Here is a 12,427-nt window from a genome sequence, read left to right on the forward strand (position 1 = left end):
AGTCTGCCCCTCTCAGGTGGATATGAACGATCCTACGGCCGCTATTTGAAATAAGAGCAGGGGGGAGTTCTCCCCGGTGTCCTGGGGCTAATATTTATCCCTCAACCAACATCACTAAAAAAAGATTCTGGTCATTATCACATCGCTGTTTGTGGGATCTTGCTGTGCGCAAATTGGCTGCTGCGTTTCCTACATTACAACAGTGACTACACTTCAAAAGGTACATCATTGGCTGTAAAGTGCTTTGGGATGTGATGAGATAATGAAAGGCGCTATATAAATGCAAGTCTTTTTGTTGGTTAACTGGAATCGATCAAAAACTTATTCTTCTATCCCCTTCCTCCAAGTTGTCCCCCCCTCAATTGTTTGCTGTATAATTTGGGTCCTATATCAGTCTAACATTGTTCCTACCATCTACAATCTCCAAATGATACTGAGTTACTCTTCATACAATTACATAGAATTTACAGCACAAAAGCAGGCCATTCGGCCCAACTGGTCTGTGCTGGTGTTTATGCTCCACACGAGTCTCCTCCCACCCTAAAAACATATCCTTCTATTCCTTTCTCCCTCATGTGTTTATCCAGCTTCCCCTTAAAAGCATCTACACTATTCACCTCAACTACTCCTTGTGGGAGCGAGTTCCACATTCTCACCACTCTCTGGGTAAAGAAGTTTCTCCAGAATTCTTGATTGGATTTATTTGTGGCTATCTTATATTTATGACCAAGTTCTGGAACCCCCCCTACAAATGGAAACATCTTCTCCACGTCTACCCTATCAAACCCCTTCATAAAGACCTCTATCAGGTCACCTCTTGGTCTTCTCTTTTCTAGAAGAGAGAGCCCCAGCCTGTTAATCCTTGTCGGATAGTTCTAACCTCTCAGTTCTGGTATCACCTTTGTAAATCTTTTTTGTAAAACTTCTTTACCCAGAGAGTGGTGAGAATGTGGAACTTGCTACCACAAGGAGGTAGTTGAGGCGAATAGCACAGATGCATTTAAGAGGAAGCTGGATAAACACATGAGGGAGAAAGGAATAGAAGGATATGCTGATAGGGTGAGATGAAGTAGGGTGGGAGGAGCCTCGTGTGGAGCATAAACGCCAGCATAGACCAGTTGGGCCGAATGGCCTGTTTCTGTGCTGTAAATTCCACGTAATGTGTAATTTTCTCCAGTGCTTCTATATACTTCAATAAGACAAAATGTAAAGATTTTTTTCTATTCGTTCATGGGACGTGGGCGTCGCTGGTGAGGCCGGCATTTATTGCCCATCCCTAATTGCCCCTTGAGAAGGTGGTGGTGAGCCGCCTTCTTGAACCGCTGCAGTCCGTGTGGTGAAGGTTCTCCCACAGTGCTGTTAGGGAGGGAGTTCCAGGATTTTGACCCAGCGACGATGAAGGAACGGCCGATATATCTCCAAGTCGGGACGGTGTGTGACTCGGAGGGGAATGTACTTACGCCCTCGAAGTTGGCCTGAAGTATGGGCGCAGTGGTCTTGTTGTCCTCTACATTTGACGGTGACCATCGACTTGTTACATCCGGCCTCCGTCAAGGTGAAACATCCATTGCATTCCAGGCCATTGAGTGTGGGATCTTCTTTCTCTGGAATGTAAACAGACACCAACATCAATCGGCTCCACTCATGTCTTGCCCGTGGACTCTAGGTTCTGCTCTGCCAACCACCAAAATAAAACGTGGGGTCGGATTTTGCTGTAAAAACAACAACAGCGCTCCCCCCCAATCACTGTACAAATCGGACAGCAACTTCCAGCGGCCGCTCGTGCGCAGTTAAACGCGGAAATCGGGAGGTCGCTGCGCCAAATGCCCTTCTCCTCCGTAAAACCGGCATCTGGCCGACTGGCACCCCGTGAAGTTTCTCCTGTATTGATATCGTAGATACAGACTAAACTCGCCACTTAATGTTAAGGCTTCTTCATTTTTAATGACGCGGTAAGTCTTAATTACTGCCAAACAATCTCTCTGGCCCTGAAAATTAACTTTTACAAGTGTAGAGTCTCATTGATTCAGCTTTTAGTTGTTGTTGGACATCTGTGAAGAGATTTTTTTTTAATCTCTTATCTTTGTCGCTGAAGAGCAAAGGGGGAGTTCTCCCAGGTGTCCTGGGGCCAATGTTTATCCCTCAACCAACATCACATGAGGCGAATAGTGTAGATGCTTTTAAGGGGAAGCTGGATAAAAAAAACAGATGATCTGGTCATTATTACATTGCTGTTTGTGGGATCTTGCTGTGCGCAAATTGCCGGGTATCCTACATAACAACAGTGACCACACTTGACAAAAGTACTTTATTGGCTGTAAAGTGCTTTGGGACATCCTAAGGCCAATAAAAGTGCGATAGAAATGGAAGGTCATTCTTTAAATTTTGCATTACGGCCGCTGTGAATGGTTCTATGGCCGGGGAAAAAGTAAGAGGGGTAGAGGGCAGGGGGAGGGGGCAAATTGCGATCGCTATCCAGCCCCCCCTTCCCCCCATATCGGTGCTGATTGACGCCTTACCTGGGACCACCTCGTCGTTACACAAGTCGGAGCTGCAACACTTGGTGTGCAAGAATGCCAAGAATCGTCCGGTGTTGAAGGAGATGAGACCGATACAGTGCCCACATCCTTTCACAATATACTCATATCGTTCTGCACCTAACAGAGCGAGACACATAATGATATGTCAGCAAAGTCACTCGGAGCTCGTCGCCCTCACCAACCCCCAAGCCGTTGCCGACGGTCGAGTGGGGAACGTTTCCCTTTAGAAATTCATTCTCGGGGATGTGGGCGTCGCTGGCAAGGCCGGCATTAATTGCCCATCCCCTAGTTGCCCCCTTGAGAAGGTGGTGGTGGGCCGCCGCCTTCTTGAACCGCTGGTAGCGGGTTTGATACGACCGAGTGTCTCACTAGGGCCCACTTCAGAGGGCAGTTAGGAGTCAACCACGTTGGTGCGGGGGCTGGAGTCACGTATAGGCCCAGACCGGGTGAGGACGGCAGGTTTCCTTCCCCCAAGAGACATCAGTGAACCAGATGGGTTTTTACGACAATCCGACGGTCATTTTCGCTGAGACCAGCATTTTTATTTCCCAATTTTTTTTTTAAACGGAATTTAAATTGCCTTGGCGGGATTTGAACTCACTTTCTCTGGATTATTAATCCAGGCCTCTGGATTACAAGTCCAGTGACATAACCGCTAAATGTTCGGCCCTAATATCCCCTGGTGACCGATGTCTTCGAACTGTCCTCGTCACTGCTCCCTGAACATCAGTTTGAAGGCGGGAGGAACGCAGAACCGATCCCAACGGAGGGAGGTGAGGACAACTTGGGGGTAGAATCGAAACAGTCCTGGAGCGGAACGAATTCACCCCGCCCAATTTTCCATTCCGGCTAACTTTACCGGACACTTCAGGAACATGAATTAGGCCGTTCAGCCCCTCGAGCCTGTTCCGCCATTCAATTACATCACGGCTGATCTGTATCTTAACTCCATCTACCCACCTTGGTTCTGTAACCCTTAATCCCCTCACCCAACAAAAATCCATCAATCTCAGTCTTGACAATTTTCAATTGACCCCCGGCCTCAACAGCTTTTTGGGGGAGAGAGTTCCAGATTCCCACTCCCCTTTGTGTGAAGAAGTGCTTCCCGACATCACCCCTGAACGGCCTGGCTCTAATTTTAAGGTTCTGCCCCCTTGTTCTGGACTTCCCCCACCAGAGGAAATAGTTTCTCTCTATCCACCCTATCGAATCCTTTAATCGTCTTAAACACCTCGATTAGATCACCCCTTAATCTTCTACACTCGAGGGAATACAAGCCTGGTCTGTGCAACCTGTCCTCGTAATTTAACCCTTTTAGCCCCGGTATCATTCTGGTGAATCTGCCCTGCACCCCCTCCAAGGCCAATATCTCCTTCCTGAGGTGCGGTGCCCAGAACTGAACGCAGTATCTCCAGATGGAGTCTGACCAGAGCTCTGAACAGCTGTAATATAACTTCCTCCCCTTTGTGTTCCAGCCCTCGAAATAAAGGCCAACGTTCCATTGGCCTTTTTGATTATTTTTTCTACCTGTCCACTAGCTTTTAGTGATTTCTGTACCTGGCCCTCTAAACCTCTCTGCTCATCCATAGTTCCTGGCTTCTCACCATTTAGAAAATACCCTGATCGATCTCTCGCACCAAGTCCCGTTCACCCATCACCCCGCTGTGCTCGCTGACCTACATTGGCTCCCGGTCCGGGAACACCTCGATTTTAAAATTCTCATACTTGTGTTCAAATCCCTCCATGGCCCCCCCCTCCCTATCTCTGTGACCTCCTCCAGCCCCTACAACCCTCCGAGATCTCTGCGCTCCTCCAATTCGGGCCTCTTGCACATCCCCGTTTTCCATCGCTCCACCATTGGCGGCCGTGCCTTCGGCCGCCTAGGCCCTGAGCTATGGAATTCCCTCGCTAACCCTCTCTCTCAACTCCTTTAAGACACTCCTTGAAATCTACCTCTTTGACCAAGCTTTTGGTCACCTGTCCCTAATATCTCCTTATGTGGCTCGGTGTTAAATTTTTGTTTGATAATCGCTCCTGTGAAGCACCTTGGGACATTTTTACCGTGTTGTCAATGCAAGTTGTTAAACGCAGTACTTACCAAAGATTTCTTTCGCTGCGAATGATCGACATGTTGAATGGTTTGTTGTGTTACACACCGTGGTGTTTTGTGTACAATTGCCGGACAGACTGTTACAGGTATAACAAGTTAACGAGTAACCTGCAAGAACAAAGAGGACAAGTTTTTTTTTAATTCATTCTCCGGATCTGGGCGTCGCTGGCGAGGCCGGCATTTATTGCCCATCCCCTAATTGCCCCTTGAGAAGGTGGTGGTGGGCCTTCTTCTTGAACGGCTACAGTCCGTGTGGTGAAGGTTCTCCCGCAGTGCTGTTAGGGAGGGAGTTCCAGGATTTCGACCCAGCGTCGATGAAGGAATGGCGATATATTTCCAAGTAGGGACAGTGTGTGACTTGGGAGGTGATTCTATGTTTGCCAACCCTCCATTTTCCAACCGAGGCACTTCAGCACTACCACTGGCAGGAGGGTGTAATTACAGCGTGACAAGTTTACATAGGAAGTTCCCGTTATAAATGTTGACATAGGAATTTATAATGGGAAAAGTTGCCACAAAAGTGACAATGGGAAGTAAGATTCTGCAGACAGGAAATGGATGGAGACACAAAATTTTTTAAATGTGGTAGAGATGATCCCCCTCGAGGATTGGTTGGGTAAAGCACCCCATAGGGTGGTATTGATCTGTACAATATCGGGAGGGTCCCAGCTATATCTCTGGTCCATACTGAGTTATTTTTGATCTCAGTGTCCCTCAGCTAGAGAGGAGGTGGAAATCAGCCAGAGTTCCTGCTCCCGTTCACTTCCAGAGACCCCCGCACTTCCCCCACCCCTCCACCCTCCCTAGAAATATGTGGGCATAGGAGCAGGAATAGGCCATTCAGCCCTTCGAGCCTGCTTGCACCTGCATCTTAAAAGGGGCTGAAGATGTTGGCACTGAAACAAATTATTTCTCTTTGGGACCTAATCCAATTTCACCCGCTGCATTCAGCAGATTGGATCTGCCCCCGAATGGAATCCTCGTCCTATGCCTGCGCACGCACACCCTCACCAGCAGGGGTCTCTGCACGGGCGTCATGGGCGGGAACTTCCGCCCATTGGCTCGCTCCCTAGCCCAAATGGGTGCCCATGCCAATGAACGTGCCCCCAGTGAGACCAGGGTTAAACCCGAGACTGTCCACAATGACAGGTTGCATATCATTTCTGTATTACGTAAAATGCAGAGGCTACTGCGATGGAGGCAACTACATACATACAACATACATCGAAACCACTCCATCTGCGATTGAGGTAACTTTCCGTAGATTTGACCAATTACATGTCCCTTCTAATTCCATGCTGTCTATGCCATTTCCCTAAAATATTGCCCAGTATCTCTGCCCACCAAGCTAAGTGATCCTGGATTTCTCATTCCATGTTTGAATCCTCATTTGACACAAAGTAAATCATTGTCACCACTGGTTAAGCTGGACCTCAACCTGAGGCACGTAGACTTACGAGGTGAAATTCCAATCCCCCGAATATTAGTGTTTAATACAACGCTGGAAAGCTCAATCCCCAATAGGAGATTTCACTCTCTAATAAAACACACTCAATCCCCATGGGAGATATCACTCTCGAATAAAACACACTCAATCCTCAGTGGGGAGATATCACTCTCGAATAAAACACACTCAATCCCCAATGGGAGATATCACTCTCTATTAAAACACAGTCAATCCCCAGTGGGGAGATTTCACTCTCGAATAAAACACACTCAATCCCCAATGGGAGATATCACTCTCTAATAAAACACAGTCAATCCCCATGGGAGATATCACTCTCAAATAAAACACACTCAATCCCCAATGGGAGATTTCACTCTCAAATAAAACACACTCAATCCCCAATGGGAGATTTCACTCTCTAATAAAACACACTCAATCCTCAGTGGGGAGATATCACTCTCTATTAAAACACACTCAATCCTCAGTGGGGAGATATCACTCTCTATTAAAACACAGTCAATCCCCAATGGGGAGATATCACTCTCGAATAAAACACACTCAATCCTCAGTGGGGAGATATCACTCTCTAATAAAACACACTCAATCCCCAATGGGAGATATCACTCTCGAATAAAACACACTCAATACTCAGTGGGGAGATATCACTCTCGAATAAAACACACTCAATCCTCAGTGGGGAGATATCACTCTCGAATAAAACACACTCAATCCTCAGTGGGGAGATATCACTCTCGAATAAAACACACTCAATCCCCAATGGGAGATATCACTCTCTAATAAAACACACTCAATCCCCAATGGGAGATATCACTCTCTAATAAAACACACTCAATCCCCAATGGGGAGATATCACTCTCGAATAAAACACACGCAATCCCCAATGGGAGATATCACTCTCTAATAAAACACAGTCAATCCCCAATGGGAGATATCACTCTCGAATAAAACACAGTCAATCCCCAATGGGAGATATCACTCTCTAATAAAACACACGCAATCCCCAATGGGAGATATCACTCTCGAATAAAACACACTCAATCCCCAATGGGAGATATCACTCTCTAATAAAACACATGCAATCCCCAATGGGAGATATCACTCTCGAATAAAACACACTCAATCCTCAGTGGGGAGATATCACTCTCTATTAAAACACACTCAATCCTCAGTGGGGAGATATCACTCTCTATTAAAACACAGTCAATCCCCAATGGGGAGATATCACTCTCGAATAAAACACACTCAATCCTCAGTGGGGAGATATCACTCTCGAATAAAACACACTCAATCCCCAATGGGAGATATCACTCTCGAATAAAACACACTCAATCCCCAATGGGAGATATCACTCTCGAATAAAACACACTCAATCCTCAGTGGGGAGATATCACTCTCGAATAAAACACACTCAATCCTCAGTGGGGAGATATCACTCTCTAATAAAACACACTCAATCCTCAGTGGGGAGATATCACTCTCGAATAAAACACACTCAATCCCCAATGGGAGATATCACTCTCTAATAAAACACACTCAATCCCCAATGGGAGATATCACTCTCTAATAAAACACACTCAATCCCCAATGGGGAGATATCACTCTCGAATAAAACACACGCAATCCCCAATGGGAGATATCACTCTCTAATAAAACACAGTCAATCCTCAGTGGGGAGATATCACTCTCTATTAAAACACACTCAATCCTCAGTGGGGAGATATCACTCTCTATTAAAACACAGTCAATCCCCAATGGGGAGATATCACTCTCGAATAAAACACACTCAATCCTCAGTGGGGAGATAGCACTCCCTAATAAAACACACTCAATCCCCAATGGGAGATATCACTCTCGAATAAAACACACTCAATCCTCAGTGGGGAGATATCACTCTCGAATAAAACACACTCAATCCTCAGTGGGGAGATATCACTCTCTAATAAAACACACTCAATCCTCAGTGGGGAGATATCACTCTCGAATAAAACACACTCAATCCCCAATGGGAGATATCACTCTCTAATAAAACACACTCAATCCCCAATGGGAGATATCACTCTCTAATAAAACACACTCAATCCCCAATGGGGAGATATCACTCTCGAATAAAACACACGCAATCCCCAATGGGAGATATCACTCTCTAATGAAACACAGTCAATCCCCAATGGGAGATATCACTCTCGAATAAAACACACGCAATCCCCAATGGGGAGATATCACTCTCGAATAAAACACAGTCAATCCCCAATGGGAGATATCACTCTCTAATAAAACACACGCAATCCCCAATGGGAGATATCACTCTCGAATAAAACACACTCAATCCCCAATGGGAGATATCACTCTCGAATAAAACACAGTCAATCCCCAATGGGAGATATCACTCTCGAATAAAACACACTCAATCCCCAATGGGAGATTTCACTCTCTAATAAAACACACTCAATCCTCAGTGGGGAGATATCACTCTCTATTAAAACACACTCAATCCTCAGTGGGGAGATATCACTCTCTATTAAAACACAGTCAATCCCCAATGGGGAGATATCACTCTCGAATAAAACACACGCAATCCCCAATGGGAGATATCACTCTCTAATGAAACACAGTCAATCCCCAATGGGAGATATCACTCTCGAATAAAACACACGCAATCCCCAATGGGGAGATATCACTCTCGAATAAAACACAGTCAATCCCCAATGGGAGATATCACTCTCTAATAAAACACACGCAATCCCCAATGGGAGATATCACTCTCGAATAAAACACACTCAATCCCCAATGGGAGATATCACTCTCGAATAAAACACAGTCAATCCCCAATGGGAGATATCACTCTCGAATAAAACACACTCAATCCCCAATGGGAGATTTCACTCTCTAATAAAACACACTCAATCCTCAGTGGGGAGATATCACTCTCTATTAAAACACACTCAATCCTCAGTGGGGAGATATCACTCTCTATTAAAACACAGTCAATCCCCAATGGGGAGATATCACTCTCGAATAAAACACACTCAATCCTCAGTGGGGAGATATCACTCTCTAATAAAACACACTCAATCCCCAATGGGAGATATCACTCTCGAATAAAACACACTCAATCCTCAGTGGGGAGATATCACTCTCGAATAAAACACACTCAATCCTCAGTGGGGAGATATCACTCTCTAATAAAACACTCTCAATCCCCAATGGGAGATATCACTCTCGAATAAAACACACTCAATCCTCAGTGGGGAGATATCACTCTCGAATAAAACACACTCAATCCTCAGTGGGGAGATATCACTCTCTAATAAAACACACTCAATCCTCAGTGGGGAGATATCACTCTCGAATAAAACACACTCAATCCCCAATGGGAGATATCACTCTCTAATAAAACACACTCAATCCCCAATGGGAGATATCACTCTCTAATAAAACACACTCAATCCCCAATGGGGAGATATCACTCTCGAATAAAACACACGCAATCCCCAATGGGAGATATCACTCTCTAATAAAACACAGTCAATCCCCAATGGGAGATATCACTCTCGAATAAAACACACGCAATCCCCAATGGGGAGATATCACTCTCGAATAAAACACAGTCAATCCCCAATGGGAGATATCACTCTCTAATAAAACACACTCAATCCCCAATGGGAGATATCACTCTCGAATAAAACACACTCAATCCCCAATGGGAGATTTCACTCTCGAATAAAACACACTCAATCCCCAATGGGAGATATCACTCTCGAATAAAACACACTCAATCCCCAATGGGAGATATCACTTTCTAATAAAACACACTCAATCCTCAGTGGGGAGATATCACTCTCTAATAAAACACACTCAATCCTCAGTGGGGAGATATCACTCTCTAATAAAACACACTCAATCCCCAATGGGAGATATCACTCTCTAATAAAACAGAGGAACAGAAATTACTTGCTGTAATATTTGGTAAAGTTGCCTTTTTAATGCAAAAGTCACCCTGATGTGAACCAAGACGTCCTGTTTGCTTGGCTCAATCGCAAAACTTACCCCGGTGCAAGGAACTTTGCATTACCCAATATACATCAGAATAACGGAGACCTCATAAATAAAATATAAGCAAGAGGCTGAGAAGAGATGGGTCCGGGATGGACAGCCCCTACCTTCAGCGACCAACGCAAGGAGTAATGCTGTTCCCAGTAACACCTTCATCCTCTTAAGTGTCTCGTTCCAACTCTGGGCTCTGCTGCTTTGTTGATCTACTCAAAAGATGAATGCTCTTGAATTTATAGAGCTGTTGACGTCAACCTCTTGGAGCAAGTAGCTAAACCATTGGTGTTCTGCTCTTTCGAGGGTAAGGCGTCACCTGTAGCCATGGGCTTCTGGCAGCGGTTACCTGTAAATTCTCGACTCAGGAATGGGAGGGGGTAGGAATTGGAAGAATGGGGCAATGGTGATTTTAAACCATCAGAGACTGAAGGAGGTATCTCAAACTCGTACCCAGACCTCTCCAACACTGTCATAGGAAAATAGGAGTCAAATCTTTGAATGCCGTTCCTTTTCGAGATTAGGGAAGGAATTTCCTTGATCTTTGTGTGGCAGTATCTTAAATGATCAAGAAAATATCCTTCAGTGAGCATTTTATTCCCAGAGTTGACATGTTTACCCAGGCCGGATAAGAGCCCACCTGCTGAAACAATTGATTATTTCATCGGGGAATGAGTGGGCGGCAAAGAATTATTACAAAATCCTTCACCTCCAGGATTGAGGGTTTGAACCCACTCCAGACTAGGGCCATGTAAGTCTGTCTGTCTCTCTCTCTCTTTTTCTCGTTTTCTTTTATTCTCTTTTTCTCTCTATTTCTCTTTCTTTCTCTCTTTATTGCTATCTTTCTATCTTTCTTTCTCTTTATTGCTCTCTCTTCTGTTCTTTCTCTCTTTATTGCTGTCTTTCTCTCTCTTTCTATCTTTCTCTCTCTTTATTGCTCTCTCTCCAGTTCTTTATTGCTCTCTTTCTCTTTCTCCCTTTATTGCTCTCTTTTTCTTTCTCTCTCTTTATTGCTCTCGTTCTCTCTCTTCCTCTCTCTCTTTATTGCTCTCTTTTTCTTTCTCTCTTTCTCTCTTTGTTGCTCTCTTTCTCTCTTGCTCTCTTTCTTTCTCTCTTTATTGCTCTCTTTCTCTCTCTTCCTCTCTCTTTATTGCTCTCTTTTTCTTTCTTTCTCTCTTTATTGCTCTCTTTCTCTCTCTTCCTCTCTCTTTATTGCTCTCTTTTTCTTTCTCTCTTTCTCTCTTTATTGCTCTCTTTCTCTCTCTTCCTCTCTCTTTATTGCTCTCTTTTTCTTTCTTTCTCTCTTTATTGCTCTCTTTTTCTTTCTTTCTCTATTGCTCTCTTTCGCTCTCTCTCTTTATTGCTCTCTTTCTTTCTTTCTCTCTTTCTCTCTTTATTGCTCTCTTTCTCTCTCTTCCTCTCTCTTTATTGCTCTCTTTTTCTTTCTTTCTCTCTTTATTGCTCTCTTTTTCTTTCTTTCTCTATTGCTCTCTTTCGCTCTCTCTCTTTATTGCTCTCTTTCTTTCTTTCTCTCTTTATTGCTTTCTTTCTCTCTTTCTCTATTAGTTTGTCACTAATTCAGCAATTCCACTCAGTGCAGTGACCTGGGCTTCTTAGTGACTAAGATTACAAGCATCCATTTATCATCCTCTGCTGCTTCCCCCCTTATCCTTGCCCACCAAGCCAAGCCTCATGGGCACCATTCCCACTCAACCGATGACAACTCAACATTCCCTTCCTTGGCCCCATGCTAGCTGACGTTGTGAATAGTTCCTTCTCCTCAGGTTCCGCCTCCATCACCTTCAAATCTGCCACCATCACTCCTTTGCTCAAGAGTAACCATCTTGCGAACGACCGCCCCACCTCCAACATAACTCTCCTTTCCAAAGTCCTTGAACGAGTTTTATTACAGTGATGTCTTCAGTTGGGGATTCAGTAGTCCTCCGACTCTGGCCTCTTGCACATCCCCCGTTACCTTTGCTCCACCATTGGCGGCCGTGCCTTCAGCTGCCTGGGCCCTAAGCTCTGGAATTCCCTCCCTAAACCTCTCCCCCTCCCTCTCCTCCTTTAAGACGCTCCTTAAAACCATCTCTCACCTGTCCTAATAGCTTCTCCTTAGGCTTGATGTCCACATTCGCCTGATCAAAACCTCTGTGAAGCTCCTTGGGACGTTTTACTACGTTAAAGGTGCTATATAAATGCAAGTCATTGCTGTTGATTGGTTGCTTTGTTCCCTATCTAACCCATTCTATACCTCACCTGGTG

General features: G+C 44.9%; 1 protein-coding gene across 1 annotated transcript in view; it reads right to left on the reverse strand.

Annotated features, from left to right (window-relative positions):
* The window catches only part of LOC137306141 (uncharacterized), a 50,336-nt gene extending 39,975 nt beyond the window's left edge, over nt 1–10,361 (reverse strand). The window contains exons 1-4 of the mRNA XM_067975198.1: nt 10,279–10,361; nt 4,639–4,758; nt 2,520–2,657; nt 1,461–1,604 (exon numbers count right to left, since the gene is read on the reverse strand). Coding sequence (XP_067831299.1) covers nt 1,461–1,604; nt 2,520–2,657; nt 4,639–4,758; nt 10,279–10,327 — 451 coding nt within the window. The 5' untranslated portion in view covers nt 10,328–10,361. The remainder of the gene's footprint in view (nt 1–1,460; nt 1,605–2,519; nt 2,658–4,638; nt 4,759–10,278) is intronic.
* Nucleotides 10,362–12,427: the final 2,066 nt, after the last annotated feature.

Source organism: Heptranchias perlo, chromosome 42 (genome assembly GCF_035084215.1).
Source record: "Heptranchias perlo isolate sHepPer1 chromosome 42, sHepPer1.hap1, whole genome shotgun sequence".
Taxonomy (NCBI): Eukaryota; Metazoa; Chordata; class Chondrichthyes; order Hexanchiformes; family Hexanchidae; genus Heptranchias; species Heptranchias perlo.